Source organism: Protomyctophum bolini, assembly GCF_963924005.1.
Source record: "Protomyctophum bolini genome assembly, chromosome: 1".
NCBI lineage: Eukaryota > Metazoa > Chordata > Actinopteri > Myctophiformes > Myctophidae > Protomyctophum > Protomyctophum bolini.
This window is the reverse complement of record NC_137862.1, coordinates 36,774,991-36,799,673: the sequence shown is the minus strand read 5'-3', so window position 1 is coordinate 36,799,673 and position 24,683 is coordinate 36,774,991. Positions and strand designations below refer to the sequence as shown.

The window sequence follows — 24,683 nt, the reverse complement described above, 5'->3', positions numbered from 1 at the left end:
GTTTTTGGCCGGGGACCCCCGGAAATGTTTTGGCAATGTCTCGGGACCCCCGTCCCGCCCCCTCCCGACCCCCAATATGAATTGACTGCTACAATAACCTTAATAATAGAGACAATACACCATGAATAAATACTGAAACCAGATATAATCATTAGGGAAGATGTATGCATGTACTATGTTTACTGTATGTAAACTCTTCATTTCCATTATCCAGTCATTCAAAAAAAATAGTTTGTATTATTACTTTTTAAATATTTGGGGACCCCCCCCCCCCCAAAAAAAAATAATTTGGCGACCCCCCAAGGGGTCGCGACCGACAGGGTGAGAACCTGTGGGTTTGCTAACTGTTCTGCCATATGTAAAGTGAATCAATCCAATTTGGTTACCACGGTTGTGATGAATATTAAGCCTAAGCAAAATAGTTTTATCTCACAAAGTTACAATTTATTCAACAGCAGTAAGAACTTTTGAAGAAAACAAGACAGTATTGGTATGCAATGCTAGGGCTGTTCTGCTGGTGTGTATGTGTGTGCAATGTAGATTACAGCCTCGCTGTTTACAAACGACAAAATCACCTAACCAAGGCAAGAGCAGAAGTGATGTATGCGAGATGAGGACACCGTGCTTTTCAGGGAATCATTGTGTAGTTATGCAAGCTCCAGTTTCAGTGCGCCGCCCACCCTCCACAAAATCTCCAAGCCTCCCTTGACCTCCTCTGGAGTAGTGCTGGACAGCAGCATTCCTTCTCCCTGAGGTCACCCCCTTCCGCTTCTCTCTCCCTTCTTCCTCTTTACCACCAGCAGCCACAACAACATTCAGGAAACCATAAGTCTTCATAGATTTATTTTATTCTATCTTATGGCCAATTTGGCCATTTCATCATCAGCTCATCTATGTCATTTATATAATATAATTACACATACATGTTCAACTGTTCTTCCTCTGTCAGTGGTTTAGGTTAATGATTGTTGTAGCACCTTTGACCACAGCTTAGCACAAACTTCACAATCACAGCAGATGGGCTAGACTGTGAGCTAAAGCTTTATGGCTATAGGGTGGGTGGCAGAAGGAGACAGTGATTGTACACACCATTTTAACCCTGGCAGGCTGTAACACACAGTATTGTATCTCCCTCTGTCTTCCAGAGACACTCACACACCCTCCGAATAAAAAAAGATTCACACTGGCTATACAGTTGCTGATTAATCCATCTAAACATGTTGTGTGCCACACACAAAGTATTTCATTCTCTCTCCATTTCCCTGTTACACAACACAAAGCATTGACATCCTGTTGGCCATTTCCTGTCTCTTCTGCCTTAATTTCCTGTTTGTATTCGTTGAGTTTCTGTAGAGCAGAACATTAACTTTGACTCTATCTGATTTCCCTCTGTCTCAACTCTCTCCCCATCCTCATCCCCCTGTCTTTTGTCAGTGTCTCTCTCTCTCTCTTTCTCTGTCAACTCTAAACCTATGGACAGTACAAACAAGCGTGATATACCTGGTTGAACTGGTTAGTGTGGTTCTTCTGGCAATAGTAGCTCTGTTGGCTTGCTAACCTAACCGTCTCTTTGTTTGGCCAGCTCGACTAATCGCCTTTCTTTCTTTAGAGTCTAGCCAACACAATTGCTTTGTCTGCCTGCCGTATCAAAGCCACTGGCATTTATGGCCAGACAGCTCTCGTGATCCACACCCATGGCTCAGGTTAGGGACCACAAAGCGAATATGCTCTTTTTTTTGTTCTTGTTTTTCTGTTATCTTGTCAGTCAAGTTGTGGTCATCAGCAAGGATAGTTTACTTTTCACTGTGCCTGTGTGCTAAGCTTTATAAGGAGAGAAAGGGCATACCTTTCCATCTGAAAGACTTTCTGCAGAGATTCCATGGAACCTGGCATTCTAATGATTCTTCTATCTTCATGTAATTACATGAAGGGGAATGGGAAATGTATGTGACATTTCCTGATTTGTGTGAAAGTGAAGTCGTTGCAGCTGAACATTCTTTGCATTCATGTGGAACTAGTTTACCATGTCCTACACTTCACTTGATTACTTCATTAGATTCTTATTATCACATTTTTGCAAATGCAAACCTAAGGAAAACCAAGGGCAATCCCTTACTTTTGATTTAATCTGGAAAGTATTTTCAGGCCCCGCTTTGATGTTGTGAATTTACACAGGGTTCTCGAAGTAACATAATTCAGGATCACAGCAGTGGATGTTTGCTAAAGTATTATTTTGCATATGCTGATGTAGACAGTTGCCATAGATATCGAATTTGAAAACATGCCCTGTGTGTGTGTGTGTGTGTGTGTGTGTGTGTGTGTGTGTGTGTGTGTGTGTGTGTGTGTGTGTGTGTGTGTGTGTGTGTGTGTGTGTGTGTGTGTGTGTGTGTGTGTGTGTGTGTGTGTGTGTGTGTGTGTGTGTGTGTGCGCGCGCGCGCAGTTAAATTTGCACTACTGTAGTCCAAATCAGTTTTACAAATTATTCAGCCATATTGATATTATGCAAGTCCCCAGACTACATTGATGTTCTTTTGGTTCCAAACCAGTGACGTGTAAAGCTGGTGACCACTGATTGGTTGGAGAATCAGACTGTCAACACATACAACCACTTGTGTGGGGGACAGATTTTAGTTTGCGAGTCACGGCTGCTAGGCCAGTTGTTTTTTTTATATTTGTATTTTTGAGGATGTGTTTATTGCTGATGTTAGGAATCCGGGTCGATAAGACTAGCTAGCACTGCTGTTGAGATTCCACGAAGCACCAAGAACATATAACAAACACATTGACAGACGGCTTAGTAGCAGGACAGCTAGCCTACATGCTAGATTGCTTCCTCAGAGCTAGTTTAGCTCTGAGCTAGTGTAGATTTGTCTTTGTGTTAGCGTCTGCAGTGTGTGTGAGACTGAGACTAAATGTGGCGTGGTGTCTCCCAGGAACCCAAACTTGCAAAAATACAGCATGAATCATTGAGTCAATCACATAAGCCCTATTTCAAAATGTTCAGAAAAATAGTATTAGTAATTTTTTTCTGAAAATCTTTTGAATCAAATGTTTTAATTAAAACATGTAGGTACGGTTAATAAGAAAAACCTGGATATTTACTCACACAAATGGGGTTACAACCCATTTTGGGCCACGACCCCCACACTGCTCTGGTGGATCAGCACAGTTGACTGGGTCCTTAAGTGTTGTTTCATAGCAATCGTCTGTAATGGTGAAGCAGTCTCATTACTGTGTTTCTAGTGCCCAGCCTTGTAAACACAGCCTGGAAAAGCTAGCATAGCATTTTTCTCTGCTCTGCTGCTCAACAAAAAAAAGCATGTTTGGACTGCTTCTGTGGTTCCTGCTGTTTAAGTCGTAGCAGGAGGAATGTGTCTAAATGGCAAATGCCTCGGAGAACGTGAGAGTGTATCAGAGACGGTGGGTGGGGGTACATTAACTGTAAGTGTTCACAGATGTTAGTGAAAGTTCATCAGCTCTGTATCCTTCACTGTGGAAAATCTTTCCCTGGAAAACCTTTAGCCACCGGAAGCCAGATCCGCCATGTTTCCCTCTTCCCCCATTAATTTTGTTTTTGTGGCCTTGAGCAACACTGCCAGTCATAGCACTACAGAAGTCCTAGTCAGACTCCGACACATCTGCCACTCTGCTGGTGTCTATGTACAAGCCTCTCAACGCAGTTGTATTCTATTTCGTTTTTTTCTTACCCCTTATAGGGCTCATTTACACATCATCGCACAGCCCTGTCGTGTGATGAACATACTGGTAACCAATTTAAAACTTTGAAAGAGTCATTTTAGTCAAGTGACACAGTTGTGCAACGGAGTGTAAAGCAGACTCCATGAGTTTGCCTGCTGTCATAATTTAGTAATTATTACATTCATTTCATAATTTCATTTATTTGATTTTTTTTATTGCTGATGCTGTAAACAGTGGTACATTTTATTGGAGAAATCATGATCAGTCCCCCCTTTTTGTGAGCTTGTAGATCTACTATTTTTGCATGTGACACTGGCACACAAGCATAAGTCAATCAATCTGGCTTTGTTATCATGTACACGGGTACTTTAACACCTAAGACAATCCACAAGGGGCAGATAGTCTGTCACGTCCTGGACACGCTGCCACTGAAAATAATTGTGGTCCACTGTGTGGAGTAGCTGCTTTTATCCAGTAGCACTATGTCTCAGTCAGGCAAGCTAAGCGGCATGACCTTGGCCAGGCCACATTGAGTTGAAATGTACACCAACTATTTCATAATAACTGTAGCTCTGCCAAGTTGCAGTGGCCCTGTACCCTCCACTCCTCTCTGACTGACTGACTTAGATACAGACAAGCATAAACACACTGTGCCTTCTGTAACCTCCGTACCCCATGGGCACCTGGGTAATCACCCAGTAAAGTCACCTCTGTCACCTTGACACCAGCAGGCGCCTAAAATATATGGACCTTACCTCGATGCTATACACAATCATATGTTCACAGATGCTAACTTAGACCAGAGGCGCCTGACTTGTTACCAGTGGAAGATACCAGGAGATATATTGTATGACAACGACCAGCCTGTGCTTTACTTTGAATCAGTGACATTCACAGGGAAAAAAAGTATTATATCACAATATTTACACTACGTCAATTCACAGTAATAAAGTTACTGGCTAGAAGTGTCAATAATACCAAAAGGAATGCCGGTATGCATATTGCACTTGTATTCTCATAACTAAGTGGTCTAAAATCTGTTGTGTGTGTTGTATGTTTTTGCATGCTGCTCAGTAAGCTTAACATGGCTTGCTTTGCCCCTCTCTCTCTTTACAGAGAAGCAAGGTCCGGAGCGGAAGCGCATTAAAAAGGAGCCTACCAACACCCGGAAGGCAGGCTTGCCGTTTGGTATGGGGATGCCAGGGATCCGGGCCGGGCATTACCCCCTCTCAGAGCGGCAGCAGGTGGCCTTGCTCATGCAAATGACAGCTGAAGAGTCCGTCAACAGTCCAGGTGCGTGCTTGTAATGGAGGCCACGTCTTCCCTGGGGGTCAGTGGTGGCTGACGAGGAACACAGTAACATCCTCAGTGTTAATTCAACTCTGAGAGTTACAATACATTTGTAGACTCTCAGAGACACCAATGTAATACGGAGGACTTTATGGTGAAAGAGTGGAGCTATGTGTGAGTGACGTGTGTGTCCGTGTGAGGTGGGTGGGTGGCATTTGTGGTTGGTGTTAATCATAAGGGTACGTGCATAGGGGTCAAATTGTATGCTGCTGGCGTGACTGCAACGCGCCTCTGTCACTCATCACCCGCTTGCCACACCATTGTGCCATGCTCCAGTGAAGAACAGACCCTGCCACTTAATTAGATTTCAATTATACAAGATAACCCTCAATCAATTCACATTATTGCAGCGCTGTGTACATCTGCTGTCTTCGTCTACGTGAGTTGGGCCTTGTTGTTTTGCGTCAACAAACATTCATACACAGTTACACTTGTTTATATATTATATTAGTTTTTCGGAAAACAGCACAAACAAATTATGGGGGAAATGACAGTAACGTCCTCAGTGATATTGTGTTGGTGTGAGACTGACAATCTTTTTGCAATTACATTCAGGGTCCTTTCAATTATTGCTTTGTTTGTTTCATATCTGATCTGGTTCCTGATATTGTATTAATTCAGTGTTTCAGTTATACATTTTGGGTTTCCATCGTCAAGGAATTGTTCTTTATATTAGTGGAACACTAAATAAAATGATGTGTAAATAAAATTCTGTGTACACATTTTAGAACCATGATGTGTGTGTGCTACACTATGTATATTCATTCCATTAGTTTATGCCTGAAGGAATGCCCATAGATTATGTGAGTTTCAAATAGCATTTGGGACAATAGCTGTGGAAACTCAATAATGTAAATGTGATTAAGGCTTGCATTTAATCTTGTAAATGTGATGAAATGAGCTTTACTGAAGTTGGCCCTACCACTTGGCTGCTTATTTCTAGACCTAGACTGCCCCCTACTGGCTAGGAGGGGTTCACACTAGTTGTTTTTGTCTGTTGTCATCTACAGTCATGGATAGTATTGCATTGATGTTATTGTTATTATTTTAAAAAGAATCACGCTCGTATGAAGTGAGGGGAGCCCACTGTGGCTGGCACATGATGTATTTATTTAATACTGGAAGTCAATGGGCGTGAGATTGGGCTAAAACTTTACCCACCTATGGAGATTACTTTACTGCCATGTGTGCATGGTGCTCTTGTCTTGATTATTGCAGTGCTTGTTTGCAATCTGATGTGTAAATCCTTTTGGAGGGGTGCTAGCCCCTCCTATGTCCAGCTGTGTGTGTGTGTGTGTGTGTGTGTGTGTGTGTGTGTGTGTGTGCACAAACCTTGTCCTACACAAACATTAAATTCCCATTGACAATGAATTGGCAATTTTACATCATAGTGTAAACACAATCATTACGTAACACACAAACATTGATATGTTGTATAGGAGGCCGCTAACCCCTTCTATGAACAGCTTTTGTCCCCACACGTCTATATATATTGATAATGAAAGGGGAATTCCGGTCAAATGTTCGCTAAATCTTGTCCCAGCCCATCTCATTATTTGCCATTGACAATGAACGGAGAAATGACGTCAGAATTCCGCTAAATATGATGTAAATTAAACATTAAACGCCATTGACATTGAAGGGAAAACTTATCCGTCATATGTAAACGAGCAAATTATAAATTCCCCGTCGCCAGCCAAGTCTATTGACTTTAATGTTTGTTTAGAGTAGTAAATGACAACACAAGACGTCATTGGGGTGATGTAAATACTGCCCTCGCTGCGCCCCTCACTTCACACAAGTGTGATCTTTTTACCTAACTTGAATTACATTATTTTCTTTCCGCTCCATAGGCTGCTATTGTAAATAATAATTTGTTCTTAATGATGATTTGCTAGGTTAACACCTAGAACGCCCGGGGGTATTTGTAACCATTAAATCAGGACGCCCAGCGATTTGTTTCTTCAGGGCCCATTTCAAGGTGCACAAGGCACCATCTTGGATGTAGCTGAAGTAGCGGGAGATCATGTTTTCACACTTGTATGTTTGTCTTTCTGTCTGGGCTTAATCTCACAAACCTCGACCTAGCCTGCATACCACTGATTGTGTGAACCTTTCTATTTTGTATTTATTTTTTCATTTTGTTGGTTTTAATGTAAAACATGGAGTATGTTCTCTCTACGTGCTTCTGTTTAACACAATTGTATTTTTCATCTGTGCAGACACAACACCAAAGCACCAGTCACAGTCCAACATGGGTCAGAAGGGAACGCCAAACTCTGCATCTAAAACCAAAGACAAAGTAAACAAGCGGAATGAGAGGGGTGAGACTCGGCTGCACAGGGCAGCGATCCGCGGAGAGGCACGCCGCATCAAGGAGCTCATCAGTGAAGGCGCTGATGTGAATGTAAAAGACTTTGCAGGTGAGACGCCTTGCATGCTTGATAAAAAGCCTCTAGCGCTGGAGAAACGGACTTGAGGTACAATTCTAATTGGAACAATTTTGTCCGTACACCGAATCTCCTCTGCAAACGTTGCCGATCTACAAAAGGTCATTTTGAGCTTGTAGATCAGCATTTATTATTTATTCTTCAAGAGGTTAATGCACACATGGATCATAGCTGGGGTACGGATTTGAGAGTATGACATCAATGTATGAGACACATGTGTGTGTATATCCCTATTACTAGGGATAATACACACCCGTTACACAGCCTGTATACCATCAGGGCGACGGTACACAGTACCTTCTCTGCAGGCTAGGGCTTCAAGATTGTTTGTTCCATATAGGACTTATGAACAAGCAGGCCCCATCTCAGTTCCATATAGGACTTATGAACAAGCAGGCCCCATCTCAGTTCCATATAGGACTTATGAACAAGCAGGCCCCATCTCAGTTCTGTGCATAAAATGTAATTGACTGGTAGCCTTTTGTTATGATGTGTTTACAGTACCTTCTCTGCAGGCTAGGGCTTCAAGATTGTTTGTTCCATACAGGACTTATGAACAAGCATAAAATGTAATTGACTGGTAGCCTTTTGTTATGATGTGTTTATTTTATTGTCAATGTATTGTGTGATCTGTTTGTATTGACTGCTTGGCAAAAAAAACATATTTACGAAAGCACAAATAAAGTATATTTTGTTAATACTTTTCATTGGATCGATATTCATAAAAACCTGCACACAGACTCAAAATCTTTCAGAAATGCTTAAAATAACTGATATGCAAGCTCACGACGTTGAGCTCGTATCTGGGCTATTTTTTGCTCCTTTCATATTGTGACAGTGTAGTGTAGTTTGACGAAGGAGGACATTCATTTACGGAAGGAAAAAAACAACAACTTTGAACTTTATGGTGATCCAAGCTTTCTGCCCGACATTGACGTTAATGAATATATTTCTATGGCTCTTCATATCATATCTTATATCATATCTTGTCATATCATATCCAGGCTGGACTGCATTGCATGAGGCGTGCAACAGAGGGTACTACGATGTGGCCAAGCAGCTGCTGGCAGCCGGGGCCGAGGTCAACACCAAGGGTCTGGATGATGACACCCCTCTACATGATGCATCAAACAACGGTCATTTCAAGGTTAGAATGAACATTTTCCCTAAATATTGTATTGTGAGCACACAGCCCTGGTATGGCGAACCCTGATTAAGAGACTATTACAGCATTTTGATTGATTTTATTAGGATTCAGACATCATCCTAGGACAACATGAGGTACTAAAGAAACCAGAGGATAATGCTTAAAATAGGATATTCCCTCGCTGTTTTCCCTGAAACTACGAGCGCTGTCCGTGGTTTTGATCATCCATCCGTGGTTCCATCATCGCATCACGATTGAAATATTTACGCTATTTGCCATTTTTTGAGGGGCGTTGGCACCTCCAATGCCAGCTTTCCGGGTTTGTGTGAACACAAACATTGGCTTGTGATTCACACAATATTGTAATTGAATTGGCTGAGCAAAGTACATATTGAAGACAAAAGTGAGAAGAGTGAAGACGCCAAAAGTGATTGGCCGGAATGACATTTGTGATGTTTTGATTGGTTGATTATTGAATATGATGTATGATGATAAGAGCGCCCCTCACTTCACACTGGTGTGATTTTTACTATTTTTAAATACGTTTTAAAATAGTTCAACTAGCCGATCTACATTGACACATTGTGAGAACCGCTATTTGAACTATTCAAATTTGTTTTTCTAAATGGTAAAAAATGGCAAATAGGTTTAGGCATAAGGCGCAAGATATATCCCTTAAGCCCTAATTGCTCCGCTCCCCGAGCACTACCATCAATGGCTGCTCACTGCTCCTAGTAATAGGATGGGTAAAATGCAGAGGACAAATTTCACTTATGTGCAAATATATACAGCGACAAAAAACAGCCCAAGGAGTGAGGAGCCTGCGGCACGCTCACGTCTAACGCCACACGTCTGTGGCCGTGCGATCTAAGTGAGACACGCACACACAAACCGTACATTTTTAACGAAGGCAGACAGCCATTATTCTTTGGCCACTGACCGTGTTTTTTCCGTGCTGGGCAGGTTGTGTGGGCGCTCTAATCGGTCCATCGCATCACGGAAAGGGAAACTGCGAACACCCACAAAGCTGGGTTGAAAACGCAGAGGTAAAGTCAGTGACGTATCACGGCCACAAAGCACAGGCGTAAACGGCTACTTCCGCATACTCTGCATACGTCACGGTCTATGACTTGACCAAACGAAGTGTGATCTACTCAATTGTATATATAGATACAGTATATTGTGTGTGTGTGTGTGTGTGTGTGTGTGTGTGTGTGTGTGTGTGTGTGTGTGTGTGTGTGTGTGTGTGTGTGTGTGTGTGTGTGTGTGTGTGTGTGTGTGTGTGTGTGTGTGTGTGTGTGTGTTCATCCCTCTATCTATAATTTATTGGTGCGTGTACTGTCTCTTACATTCTGTAATCATTGTCTGTTGTTGTATTTTAGGTGGTTAAGTTGCTTCTACGGTATGGAGGGGACCCACGTCAAAGCAACCGGAGAGGTGAAACAGCATTGAAGGTTGCCAACTCACCTACTATGCTAAATCTGTTGTTGGGGAAAGGCACTTACACCTCCAGTGAAGAGAGTTCATCAGGTATGTAGGCATAGATAATTTGCACAAGCCATTACGGAAAGAAGAAATCAACGTGTTGATTTGAATTGTGTATTGATTTCACTTTGTCTTCTCTTCAGAATCGTCAGAGGAGGAAGATGCCCCATCGTTTGCCCCATCCAGCTCTGTCGATGGCAATAACACGGACTCAGAGTTTGAGAAGGGCCTTAAGCTGAAAGGGAAAACCGGCATGGACCCTCCCAAATCTGCCACCACCACACCTGTCAAAGACGAATATGAGTTTGATGAGGATGATGAGGATGAACGTGTCCCGCCTGTGGATGACAAGCACCTCTTAAAGAAGGACTTCATCCGTAAGGAACCCATGCCCGTGCCCGTGCCCGTCCCTAAGACGGCCAACAGCCTCGGCTCCATACCCAAAATGGAGGTCAAAACCTATTCCAAAAGCAACTCGCTCACACCAAAGAAAACTGTTCGGCGGATTATCTCTGACAGTAACAGTTCTGACGAGGACGATAGGACGTTATGTTTTACGCCAACCCCCACGCCTCGGCAACAGGCCCAGCCAACTAATACTAAGACCAGAGACTCTACCACACTCAGCTCCAAACAGCAGAAAGATAAAAATAAAGTAAAAAAGAAGCGGAAGAAGGAGACAAAAAATAATGTCAGTAAAGAGGTCCGTTTTCCTAAAGTCAATGATAAGTTCTGCACGTCAGACTCTGAATGCGGCGACATGGAGAGTGAGGACTCGAATAAGGGCTTGAATAGTATAAAGGACTCCTCCACTACGAGCCTAAAAGAATCATCTGGCTTTAACGCATCCTCTTCCTCTCATGGTAACCCGAACTCTCAGAAACAAGCACCATCACTTGCGGAGCAGCACCCTAAGCAGTGGAGGACAGACGGTTGGAAGACAGTGTCGTCACCTGCGTGGTCAGACGTCAGCTCCATGTCCGACTCGGTCAGGACACGGCTTTCCAGTGAGTCCGACTATTCCTCGGCAGACTCCAGTGTAGAGTCGGTTAAACAGGTGAAGAAAAAAGCACAGGAGAACAAGAAGAAAAACAACAATGTGCACAGCAACACGTTAGACAAGAAGGACTTCTACAAGAACTCCAATGCAGACAGTACAGTCTCGAAAACCGATGTAGATGGTAAAGTATTGAAAAAACATAAAGTGAAGCACAAGCACAAAAACAAAGAGAAGGAAAAGGATAAAGCCCCCAGTCTAGTGCTCAATCAAGACATGAATGAGAAGTTTGTCAAAAGCTACTCTTTTGATTTTGATGATTCAAGGCAAAAGCCATTAATTGTCGAGAGTGAATCTCCTGCTGAAAGCAAGGTCAAGTTGTCCAAACATGAAAAAGACCATCTGAAAAAGGAGGAACGGATCTCCAAAGGCAAGTCTGAGGACAAGGACTGGTCATCCGGAAAAGAGTTGCAGAGAGCTGTCAAGGAGGAGAAAAATAAGAAGGCAAAGGAATCCAACAAGGAGAAGGTCAGCAAAGAGGAGCGTGAGAAGCCTGCGAAAGCTGAAAAAGAGAGAAATGTCAAGGAGAAGGATAAACCTAAGGAGGATAAACCGAAGGCTCACAAAGAGGACAAAAAGAAGAAGTCCAAGGAGAAGTCCTCCTCAAAGGCAGATAGGAAAGGCGACCTGAAAGAGGAGAAACATCTAAAGGTGGACAAGGAGAAAAATTCCAAGGAAGAGAAGGAAAAATCTAAAAAGGAGAAGATTCCGAAGGAGGAGTCTGAGTATGAAGGCTATGATGTCAACAACCGCTTCCTAAATATGGAAGACACCAAGCTCAGTGCCTCAGACGACCACCACGACAGATGGGCCTCAGACATGACCTCTGATTCCTCCCTCTACGAGGAGGACAGCTGGGACGCTCCTGTAAAGGAATACAAGGAATACAAAACAAACAACGCTGTTAAACTTATTGTTGAGACAGTGAAAGAGGAAACTAGACGGAAAGAAAACAAAGTCAAAGATAAGAAGTCAGATCATGCTGAGAAACGAGCAGAGAAAGAAGTCACAATCAAGAAAAAAGAGAAGGAATCATCAGAAAAGGTAAATGAAAAGAAAAAGGACTGGGTGGAGAAACAGAAACTGAACTCCGGCCACTCAGTTGAAAAGGAAAAGAAGCGAAAGGAGTCAACAGAGGCTGTCAAGGAGAAGAAAGAGAAGGACTCTGTAGACAACAACCGAGAACGTAAAGACTCTTACGAGTTTACGAAAGAGAGGAAGGACGCAAAGATCAAACAAGAGTCTGTGAGAGATGACTATGGCAACGATGCTTTCTTCAAAGATATGGAGTCTGCTGGCAAAACATCTGATATCAGAGAGAGAAATCACTCTGGAAAAGAGAAAGAAAAGAAGGGAGACGGAGCCGAGAAGAGAGAGAAGACAAAACCTGACAAGCACAAGGAGAAGCCTAAAGACAGAGGAACTGATCAGGAGAAGGAGAAGAGTGAGAAAAGCTCTGCAGAGAAGGCTGTTAAAGAGAAAGACGCTGACAGGGGCTCCAAAGACAAGAAGGAGGGAGCCAAAGACAAACATAAAGATTCTCACAGCAAAGACGGCAAAGACCGGAAAATGTCTGTAGAGCAGACCAAGGACAAAAAAGAGAAGACCTCTCAGGATAAGCATGCGGACAGGGAGAAAGACTTCTTGGAGGTAAAGAAAGAGGAGAGAAAACCTGAGAAGGTCCGGGAGAAAACTTGGTACAAGATAGCTGACATTTTCACGGATGAAAGTGATGATGAGGAAGATAGCTACAATGGGGGTGTGGCCAAGTTAAGCGACTCGCTTGGTCTTTCCGACTCCCACAGGAAGGACTCCACACCTGATCAAGATGAGCTGGATCACTTTCCATCAGAAAAAGTGAGAAAATACTCAGTCGAGACCAAACATGCAACAGAAAAGGCAAAAGAGAAAGAACACAAAGATAAGAAGAAGGAAAAGGCTGGATTTGACACAGGCAAGGAGAGGAAAGGCTCCCTTGAGAAACATAACAAAGACAAGAAAGACTCTGTTGATGCGAAACACAAGGACAGGAAAGATCGAATGTCAGTGGACTCAAACCAAGACAAGAAAAATAAACAGAAGCTGCTGGACAAGAGGGACGTGAGTGAGGAGAAGGCAAAGAGCAAATATAAGGACAAGCAGGATCACTCAAAGGAAAAGAAACCCTCAAAAGGCAGTGGAGAGAATGAAAAGTCCCTCCTGGAAAAACTGGAGGAGGAAGCCATGAATGATTATAAAGATGACTCGAACGATAAGAACAGTGAAATGTCCTCAGACAGCTTCACCGACCGGGGTCATGAACCAATCCTCAGTAGTTACTATGACTCCTCCATCAGCCTCCCAGATGTCCCGGAGGAGAGGAGAGACTCTTTATCCATATCTACGCCACAGGACAAATTCAGAGAGAAAGAGAGACACCGCCATTCCTCTTCCTCCTCCTCCAAGAAAAGCCATGACAAAGAGAAGGAAAAGATCAAGAAGGAGAAAGTGGACAAGCGTGATAAGGCAGAGGAGATTAGAGAGTCCTATGGGCGTAGGGAGAGCCAGCCCTTTGAGAAGGAGACCATGCCTCTAGAGGCAGACCCTTATACGTTCCCGTATGGGTCTAAGGCCGAAGAAGACGACTTTGACAAGACTTTGGAGTTTGAGAAAGAGATGTCCAAAAAGGACAAGGATAAAGTGAGTAGTGTCATCAGTGACAAGATGAAGGACAAAAAGAAAAAGGAGAAACACAAGGAGAAAATAAAAGAAGAAAAGCATCAAAAGTACATTGATGGCTTTGGGTCATTCAAACACTCCAAGGATGATGTCAAATCGGGGGTGAAAGAGAGTTCACAGATCACTGTTCTGAAAGACAGGTCAAAAGAAGAAAGCCCAAAGTTTGACCTGAAAAAAGACAGAAATAGGGATGCAATCGAAAAAGACACCAGGGTGGACCATACGAAGTCCAAGGTTAAGGAGGAAAATGAAAAACTCACTCAATCTAAAGACCCTGTGCGGAAAGATATTCGCCCACGTGAAAAACTTCTGGTGGATGGTGATCTTAGACTTACCAGCTTCGGTCAGATGTTAAGCAAGAAAGACCAGGAGATCGAGGAGCGCCACAAGAAACATAAAGAAAGGATGAAACAGATGGAAAAGCTGAGGCACAGATCTGGGGACCTAAAGCTGAAGGACAAAACCAAGTCCACAGAGGAGGTGAGGAAAAACCGCAATGAGCTATCGACAAAGAAATCTAACAGCCTGGAGTCTGCACTCAAGGAGAAGAAGCTGAAGGATGTCTGTCTCCCATCCCAAATGATGTCTCCTGACAGGAAGTCCCAGCCCATCGACAGTCAGAACACCAAGGACTGGCTGGCTGGTCACCAAATGAAAGAGAACCTCCCTGCCTCCCCCAGACCAGACCAAAACAGACCAACAGGTGTCCCCACACCGACTTCTGTCATCTCCTGTCCCAGCTATGAGGAGGTCATGCAGACTCCTCGAACCCCCTCATGCAGTGCTGAAGATTACCCTGACATCATGTTTGATGGTCTGGACTGCCAAAACTCCTCAGCTATGACCATGTCGATGAACGCCTGCTCACCATCCTTCTTTGAAAGGTATTAAAAGACACACAGTCATATTAGTGTTACCAGCATTCATATAGAATGACAGCTCATGTTCCTAACTGCTACCATTACATTTTTCTTTTGTCATTATAAACCCTAACAGCCTCCCCTTCTTTCCATCTGTTTGTTTTCTAGCAGGTACTCGAACTCATCCCATAGTTTCCAGGAGGGCACCTGTCTGACCCCAGCTAAGAACCTCCAGCTTCCCCTTGTCAGCCGCTCTGCATCATCAGACGTCCGTCGACCCTTGGAGGATGAGTTCAAGGCGGTTCAACCCTTCCTGAGGCAGCAGAGTGCTCAAGGGGGTTCTGAATTTGAGGCATCGGCCTCTCACCCTCCAGAGGAGAAACCGGGGCCTATGGACAGACTGGACTGTATGTCCCCGTCCTACTTCTCCCCCATGATGCTCTCGCCCCGGATGGAGTCGGCTCACCCAGCCCCAGACACAGCAGCATCCACCCATGTTGGGTCAGAGAGTAGTGAACACCTCCCCGAGAACGTATACAACAATTTCTTACTCAAGCCCTCCACACCCATTCACAGGCCGGACCCGCAAGAGCCCTGCTTGGACATTGCTGCCCCGCCGACTCCAGCTCCAGCTGCTCTTCCACCCCTGGACATCGATGACATCTCTGAGCCTCACCACAGCGAGCCCAGCCTCATCGCTTCAGACCCCGTTAGTGGCACTGACTACCTGCCCTCCCTTCCTGAAGAGCAGGACGAAGAGCAGGACGAAGAGGAGGAGGAGGAGGAAGAGGAGGAGGAGGAGGATGAAGAAGAGGAGGAGGAGGACGAGGAGGAAGAGGAAGATGAAGGTGAAGGCGATTTGGATGAGAGAGTAGATGGAGATCATTGTCCAGCAATGGAGGAGGAGCCAGAACAGGCGAGAGAATTGTGCTCCTTCTCGCCTCAGGTTGAAGACCCTCTTAGGAAGAGCTGGCCTGCTGAGTCCCCAGAGCGACAAGCACCAGAGGTCCACCAGCTCACCCCGCCACACCCTCCATCCAACCTGGGTGAAAACTCCTGTGAGCACAGCATGGGCTGGAACTCTGAGATCCTTCTCAAATCTCCCCACAGGACATATGGGGAGATAGAGGCTGCTGTCTCCAAGATCACCAGCCCATTCTCCCATTCGGACGGTGAAATGCAGCATATGCCCGGTCACCCCTCTGTGACTCCCCCATATGCCTCCTACTCCAGGTCTTACGTACCCGACACTGACTTTGATGAGCAGAAGGAGGCGGTGGCTGACATCCCTTCTCCAGAGAGGCCTGACACGGCGATAGACAGTGAACCCAACTACATGAATACATCGTCCTCCTCCACGAGGCTGGAGTCCTTCTTCGCAGACTGCAACAAGTCTAGCACAGAGGAGAGCCACCCGATGGACACAGAGCCACCATGTGTGGGTCCAGACAGCAGACCCACTTCCCATGGCTTCACCGCCACTGATGAGAACCACATGGCTCCCGCTGTGAACCATGAGCCCGTGGTCCCTTGGGCAGACCCCGTCGTAGACCCCTTCTCTGCAGCTGTGGATGAATTGGATGACTTGGGGCCTTTTTCTCTGCCGGAACTCCCCCTCCCAGACAAGGCAGAGGAAGCTGAGGCTCGAGAACCAGAACTAGCAGACCACACCAAAAGCATGCCAGCCCACATTCGACACACAATCACAGACCATGAAGATCCGGACTTATTGGAGCTGGACTTACCGAGCCTGGCTAAGGCTCCATGCCCCTCTCTAGGTTCAGGGCTAGGGGAATCAGCTGGGCAAGATTTGGTTGTTCCCTCTCCAACTACCAACTTCCAGCCAGAGTTGGAGCCTGAGCCTCAGAGTGTGCCAGTCAATTGCTCACTGTCCCTTAAACAGCAACAGATGGACGTGTTGGAGGGCAAAGGGTTATACGACGCACCTGATGAGACCGATGCCAACATGCTGTATTCACCAGTGAACTCTGATGCCAGCCAGCAGCATCACAGGCACATTCAGGCCCTTACTGATTTACAGGTCCCTCTGGATCCAGTGGCTGTTGTCAAGCCAGACCTGAGACAAGAGCAGATGCCTGAGCCTGCAGTGGGACCAGTGTCCTGCAGTCCACTCCCTCAGCTCCCAGTGGCGGTCACCATTTCCAGTACAGTAGACCTGTTAGACACTCAGGAGACCACATCCAAGCTAACAGTCACCCTGACTGCCGTGTCCACAACCACTGAAGTCCCCAAGAAGACGGAGGAGATCCCTCAGAGGATGACCCGCAATCGTGCCCAAATGCTGGCCAATCAGAGCAAGCACAATCCCCCAGCTCCTGCCGCAGTCGCTGTCCCTCCTCCTGCCAGCGTGATGGTCTCACCCGCTATTACGACCCCCGTAACAACAAGCCTGACTGTAAGCATTACTCCGGCTCCCGTTCACGTCCCGTCCCCCACCTCAGCCCCTTGCTGCCTGTCCATAGAGAAGGATAAGGAGCCGACGGTCAGTCTCTCCTTGACCACCCCCAGCTCCACCGTGGTAGTGGCACCACCCACTTTGAGCCCTAATCCTGCCCCCGTGGTCATCAGCAAGACCTCAAAAGGTCGCCCCCCGCCTGTGGAGGAGGAGGAGTCTCAGACCCAACACCCGCGGAAGAGGAAGTTTCCTCGTTCGGCCGGAGCGCAGGTCCAGGTGGCCCTGGTCAACACGGCCATGCAGCAGACCAGGGAGATGATCCAGCAGACGTTGGCCGTGATCGTCAACGCCATCAAGCTGGACGACATTGAACCCTACCACAGCGACCGCTCCAACCCTTACTTTGAATATCTGCAGATCAGGAAGAAAATTGAGGAGAAGCGGAAGATCCTGTGTTACATCACTCCCCAGGCCCCGCAGTGCTACGCTGAATATGTCACCTACACAGGCTCGTACCTGTTGGACGGGAAGCCACTCAGCAAGCTGCACATCCCTGTGGTGAGTAGCAGTCCCTTTTCTACAAAGAGAATACACAAAAGGTTTAAATCGTTAGCCTGACTGACTAATAGAACACACCAGGAGTCTTTTCTAGACATGCATGGTTCATTTAGTTAACCCATTCTGACCTGAGATCAGATTCTAAAAAAGTCTGTTTGAAAATGACAGTTTTCTGAAAAAGCTTTGTTTTTATGTCAGTCGTTCTTCGATTGAAAAAAAAATAGCAGACCTACAAGCTACATGAGCTTGTAGATCTGCTATTTTTAAATAGCTAAAGCATAACGTAATGCTAAAACCAAAAGGGGTTCCCGCCTAAAATGGGTTAAACTTGGAATCACAACACTGCAAACCTTCTGTAACTGAACAGTGAGGTGATGTTTGTGTTCTGTTCACAGATTGCTCCACCACCATCGTTGTCAGAACCTCTGAAGGAGCTCTTCAGGCAGCAGGAGGCTGTGCGGGGAAAGCTGAGACTACAGCACAGCATTGAGAGGGTATGTCTCACACACATGCTTTATAGTTTCCAATTGTTTCCTCATTCCATTGCTCTTTCATCCACATCGGCACACACTGGGAGTGTTATGAACAGTCCTTTGATCAAAGATCAAAGAATCAATGTAATAGAAAAGTTTGTGAGTGGCGTACAATCAGAAATCCATCTCGTCTTACTCTAATGAATCAACTCTGATGATTTCTGTGCATGGTGATTTCTTTGTTGATCGAAAACCATTTCCATTAACCGAATGTCCTCTCTCTCTCTTTCTCTCTGTCTCGGTTAACAGGAAAAGCTGATTGTGTCCTGTGAGCAGGAAGTCTTGAGGGTCCACTGCAGAGCGGCAAGGACAATAGCCAATCAGGCAGTACCATTCAGTGCCTGCACCATGTTGCTAGACTCTGAAGTGTACAATATGCCAGTAGAGAGCCAGGTGCGACAGAAAGTAAATTATACCCCAAGCTTCTTCTTCTCAGTGCATCATTCAAAAGCAGCACATTATACAGTAAGTGTTCAGTCTGAAACTATATAATTTATTAGCTATTCTTTCATATTCTGTGCTCCCAGGGGGAAGAGAACAAGTCTGTGAGAGATCGCTTCAACGCTCGCCAGTTCATTTCCTGGATCCAGGATGTGGATGACAAATACGACCGCATGAAGGTAAATGTTAGAATATTGACATTCACTTTGCGTGGTATAATAGAGGGTATGTGCATGCATAAAGTGAATGGGAACTTGAGTGGCTAAGTGAGTTTAACGTTGCAATCAGATAGGACTTTTCTGGTTGGTTGTCAAGGCCAGGAAGTTTTTCCCCCACTCAGTAGGTGTTCCCTCATTAGCTCCGAGTATGATGATGATGTCACGCGCATACCCTCTATAACGCTTATACACTACCAAAAGATGTGAGCACAGCGGTGCGAGGAGTGGAGCGGGTGGATCTTGAATTGAGCGATGGGCAGGTTTTAAAATGGGTCAGAACATCTTTCCGGAATGAACGAGCGGGACAAAAGCCGTCTAGAGCGAAGAGCGGATATCCCGTCCGCTCCGCGACGCTCACATGCTCTGACAGCCATCCCCAATTCTCACTTCCAAATTTTAAGAATCAACTCATACCATTTTACAATATTTTAATCTTGAACCCTTTTTTGTTTTATTTTCTTCCCCCAGACATGTCTGTTAATGAGGCAACAGCATGAGGCGGCTGCCCTCAATGCGGTGCAGAGAATGGAGTGGCAGCTCAAGGTGCAGGAGCTGGACCCTGCAGGGCACAAGTCCCTCTGTGTCAATGAGGTGCCCTCCTTCTATGTGCCAATGGTCGACGTCAATGATGACTTTGTCCTGTTGCCGGCATGACACACCCGTTCTTATAGAGAGATAGAGAGCAAACTACTCGTGCATCACTTCTTCTCAAAAAGACTTCGTTGAATAGAACGAATGGAAAGGGCTAGCGAGTTTGAAAGAATACTTTAGCGAGACAAAACTATATATTATATAGAAAAACAAAAGTAAAGAAAAAAAAACTTGCTTACAGTTCCCTTCCGTGAGAAGAGGAAGCATCTTTTTATCGGGGGGGAAAAAGAAAATACACACAACTTGCACTTTCGTCCTCGGAAGTTTTTATGCTTTTGTTTGATCAGAGTAGGAGAGCAAAAAAACAGCTTTTTGCTTTGGAGCTCTGATGGCGGGACACAGCTCCCCAGTGCTCAGTTAATGAGAGAGGGGGATAGAGTTCTATTTTCTGCATTTGTTTTTTGGTCCCCGCTTTAACAGACCCACCACAATACCGCAAGGTGGGAGCACCAGAGAGGAGCTCTCCCGCTGGTGTGGTGCCTGTCCTGAGGGAGGACTGAGGAGAAGCCTTCCCCCTATAGACCCAGAGCTCCTGGTGGGCCTGGAGAACTAGACAGAGCTCGGTCCTGACTCCTGACCCAGAGTACAGGGACAGAACCTAGGTGTATCACGTGGGATATCCTCGATGTATCCCTATAACAGGATGGCTTGGACAGATCGACCAAGCTGTTAAAACCAGCCTCTGATGGTTGGTTTCTCTGGTTTTAAGGTCAGAAAGCCCCCATTCCGTTCACACTGCTCCATACAAAAGTGCTGCAGTGCCCCGGCAGCACACTGGACTACAGCATAGGGTTTGCAATGTGTGTGGGTGTGTGTGTACATCAGGGCCCAGCATCGTGAGAGGAAAGACTGTTTGTGCAGCCTCTCAGCCTGGCTAGATGGAGGAGGTTAAGGAGTGGATTTCTGAGGACAGACCGGAGCGTTCCTCAGCCACCTTCAGTGCTCCAACACACTCACGAAATGGCCACGGACTGCAAAAACATCATGGGAAACAAAACTCAACAAATGTTGCGCTTCAAAGAGACATTTACAATTATGGTGGTTCAGAGAGAGGAGAGAAATATTCTTCTTTTTTGTCTATTTTACTTTACTTGGGCATTTCATTGTTTCTGAGGAAGTGACTTGAAACACTACAGAGCCAATATTAGTTTAATGGAAAAACAAAAAAACTAAAGAAAACAGAAAAAGAAAAAGAAAAAAAAAAGTTGTATTCCGTAAATTATGTACAGTTTTTATATTCGTTAACCAATGTATACTTGCTGCCTTCTAGATAATTTATTTTGCCACACATTACTGCACAGTTGTAAATAACTTATGTACTGTAACATCACTCAGTTAAGTGTAAAGAAAAAATAAATGAAAGAAAAATTATCTTTGTATGTATAGTTCACTTTTGGGCAGCACTTTCCCCCCTCATACCCATGGGCCAAAATGTGTACACGATTCTGTCAGTATTTGAAAGACTCCAGTGCACAGTTGTATGATCCCATCTCTAGATTCTGTCCAGGGTTGGTCAATGCACTTCACCTGGGCTTGGATCACCACACCACACCCTAGCTAAGTTGATCGAGAACTCTTCTGGATTAAACAGGACCTCCCAGGGGGCCAATCGCCGTATAGTCCTTCAGATGTAGCAGAATGGTTATTATGGATTTATTTAAAGAATAGACAGAGCTTTATTATTCATTGCTTTACTACACAATTATATCTGAAAAAATTCAAACCAAGAAAATGCCTTTTTACAGTGGAAAAAAATTATAAGTTACTCAATGTCAGGCAAAGTCATATTTAAATATATCTGGGTGGGATGAGTGTGAGAGATGTCATTCACAAGAAAAAAACCCATCAAATTCGCTTTTTCAAATTCATTTTCCCAGTCTTTTATTTTGTACATTGGACTGAATTTACTTTTGGTCTTTACAAATGTCTTTGTCTGAAACCGGTCACAGGTCATTCTGTCAGCTTTCTGCTAGTCCTATTGCTTTAGGCAACAGTCCAGATTCATGTATTCAACATGCTGGCTATTAGCTGGCTTATGACGTGAATTGGACTGATATCTGAAGGATAGTGACTGCAATGGAAAGGCTTCATTCCAGAGTTTTATAGTGTGTTTGTGTTTTGTACCAGTTTGTCAGGCCGTATATCCAATATTGGAGAACAGCTGATTGTCTAGGTGCTGTTCTGCCTTTACTCACTGGATGGCACCAAAGTAATGTCCTCTGTGTCAGAAAATGCCAGAACCTGATTGCCCCTTTGAGTTAAATTTGTTTTCACATGTTAAAAATCTGAATAGCACATTTTAAAAATTATCATTTTAGAATTATGTTGAACCCTCCCAGGATAGATCTGTTTAATTAAAAAAGATAGACTCATATCCATTTCACTGCATCACCAGGCAGATTCTTGTCACTTCAGCCTTCCAAGTTCTATCAGGACTTAGAATCTGGAAGGGGTTTGGCTATGGCTAGTGTTGTCAGGGATATCGAGACGTCTAAATGTTTAGTTGAAGTTGTTTCCTCATGAAGCTCTGTTGTGTGGTGGCAGTTGCCATAATCATGACCTTGTCACGCGGCAGTTAAGAAACTTTAATCTCAGTATGAACCAAAAAAAGTGGACACATTAAACAGTAGAGGGGAAAGGATTAGCCTGTGCTAAAGTGTTGGGTAGATGTTTTCCTCTTCTTCTTTTTTTATCCCATTGAAAGGTTGATTTGTGATGATGACTTGTATTCTTTCTGTATTTTTTAGTGCGCCCTGGTTTTAAATAGCTTTCCTGACCTATCACATAGGCTCCCTGTCTGTGTGTGAGAGCTGCTCATGTATCCTGATGGCAATATTCGCTGTTATTTACACACCATCAGCATTGCTGTGTATGGTATGTCTAGTTAAGTGCAATGGTCGTTGCTATTCCACTGTGCAGGCAAGTTGGCTAGTAATAGAGTCCTGGATATTTTTTTGAAAGACAAATACACAGTTTATTATACAGAGATAGCACATAGCCAGAAGTTTGATTTCAAAGCCCTGTTTATTTTTATTTTTTATTCTTTTGGGAGAAGGGTGTTTTTGTCCACAAAATCCTTTGGTATTTTAGCTCAATGTATGTAGTGTTTAAAGTCATCTTGTTTGTCTTGGGAATTGTTTGTTTTGTCTTTTAAATTGTCTTTTTGTTTATCTTCGTGTATGAAGCATAAACACCAGTGGCATGTCAATCACTTTGCTTATGGATCAGCAGAATGTATAGCGTTACTATGCCCCGACCGACCGCACCCTCACTATTGTTTACAAGACATCAAGTGTGTTTCAGTTTCATGTGTCACATTTTAACAGTTTGAGCCCTGCCTTGTTTTTAACTTCTGTTTTTTATCTCTTTTTTTTTTTCTTCTTTGAACCAGAAAGGCTTGAAATTGTGTTGGCTGACAGACGCCATCACACATCCATCCATGTTGGCTCTCCAGTATGCAGTTTGTAAATATTCACTTAACATAAAAAGTGATCACTGGTTAAATTAAAATCATATTAGTTTCCTGCCCACCCACCGCAGTCCTCCGATGCACAGTAAAGCACTTGGCCATGCTCATCCAGATGATATTACCCTCAGTCAGCAACATGTTACCTCTACTCTACTCACATTCACTCAGTTTATTTTTGACTTGTTTTTTTGCTTGATTTTCTTACTGGACACAAACATAATCCCCTCCCCAAATCACGATTTCAAGCCTTTTCCCCCCTTAGTTTTCTTTTGTTTTATTAAACCCGGTCTGTAGCTGTTTCTTTGTTCCTTTTTTAGAATGGAAAATGACTAATAAAAGCATGGAGAACTACTCTTTAAATGGTGAGAAATAACCTATTTATTATCTTTTTTTTCTGACACCTGTGGTATGTTTTGAGTTGAAGTTGGTCTCCGCTGTGTAAATTTTCCTCCTGTAATGCGTGAAAGAGACATTCTGTACATAGCTTTGTAAATAAACCTCCCAGGACGTTTTGCACCCTTCTCTTTGTACTAGTCTAAAAACTTGCGTAGAATGTGGGGTTCTAACAGCAACGAGACAAGTGCGCTCGCTGCAGGTGATTATGATGTAACAATGTAACTTTTTTATTTGTACAATGTAGTTTAATTATGTACATATTGTTGGAGCAGCTATTGGGGGGGGTTGGGGGTTATGGGGGGGGTTGTTGATGCTATCGTCAGTGCTGTAAAAGGATCCAGTACTTTCACCTCTAGCTGTTGTTGATTTCCAGCAAAAATAAATGCGAGAAACTGAAAAATGAGGATGGAGAAAAAAAAAGACTAAACTGAAAAGTTAAAATTCAAAATTGTTATTTTCTACAGTTGCATGTACAGAGAGCGCGAGAACTGCTGTTGTTCCTCAGAGATTATGTTCGTTAATAAAACTTTGAAATATTACCCCTGGTTTCAGTATTATTTCTTTGCCTTGTTTCTGTGTGTGGTTTTAGTATTATTTCTTTGCCTTGTTTCTGTGTGTGGTTTTAGGAATGTGGTTTACATTTCTCAAGCTGAGTCGAGGTCTACCTACAATCCTGAATCTGGCTTTTTCTACTAATGCTGTGTTCACAGTTCACACAGGCAGATACAAAGATTCTACTAATGCTGTGTTCACAGTTCACACAGGCAGATACAAAGATTCTACTAATGCTGTGTTCACAGTTCACACAGGCAGATACAAAGATTCTACTAATGCTGTGTTCACAGTTCACACAGGCAGATACAAAGATTCACTGCATATTTGTGGCTTTGTATCTGAAGTTGAAGCCAGTTCAATTTAGTTGTAGCTTTGTATCTTCATGTCGCTGGCTTCCATTGACAAGGAATGTTAGACTATCTTTGTATCTGCCTGTGTGAGCGCAGCACAACAGTTTCATGGACTCAATATCTAAACAACATGATATCAATCAATGGGACCTCCTGAAGTCTTGGATCCAACCTGACCGCCAGCAGTGTTTGCTTTGGTTGACTCACAGTCACATTACAAATGGTGACTTATACACAGGTCCCCTCTCTTTTACTCACTAAAGTGAGCCTACGGATTATCTTATGTTATGGTATCTTATAAACAAAAAACATAATGTAGGCCAGTGATAC

General features: G+C 44.1%; 1 protein-coding gene across 4 annotated transcripts in view; it reads left to right on the top strand.

Moving 5' to 3' along the window:
* ankrd11 (ankyrin repeat domain 11) overlaps positions 1-23,946 on the top strand; it is a 164,945-nt gene extending 140,999 nt beyond the window's left edge. The window contains exons 5-14 of one of the 4 annotated variants that reach the window (XM_080764527.1): positions 4,816-4,992; positions 7,272-7,472; positions 8,504-8,646; positions 10,029-10,176; positions 10,275-14,790; positions 14,938-17,740; positions 18,136-18,234; positions 18,523-18,666; positions 18,801-18,893; positions 19,401-23,946. In XM_080764527.1, coding sequence (XP_080620653.1) covers positions 4,816-4,992; positions 7,272-7,472; positions 8,504-8,646; positions 10,029-10,176; positions 10,275-14,790; positions 14,938-17,740; positions 18,136-18,234; positions 18,523-18,666; positions 18,801-18,893; positions 19,401-19,586 — 8,510 coding nt within the window. In that variant the 3' untranslated portion in view covers positions 19,587-23,946. Of the gene's footprint in view, positions 1-4,815; positions 4,993-7,271; positions 7,473-8,503; positions 8,647-10,028; positions 10,177-10,274; positions 14,791-14,934; positions 17,741-18,135; positions 18,235-18,522; positions 18,679-18,800; positions 18,894-19,400 lie in introns of all 4 variants that reach the window. The other 3 variants (XM_080764525.1, XM_080764526.1, XM_080764524.1) reach the window with 3 other exon arrangements.
* Positions 23,947-24,683: the final 737 nt, after the last annotated feature.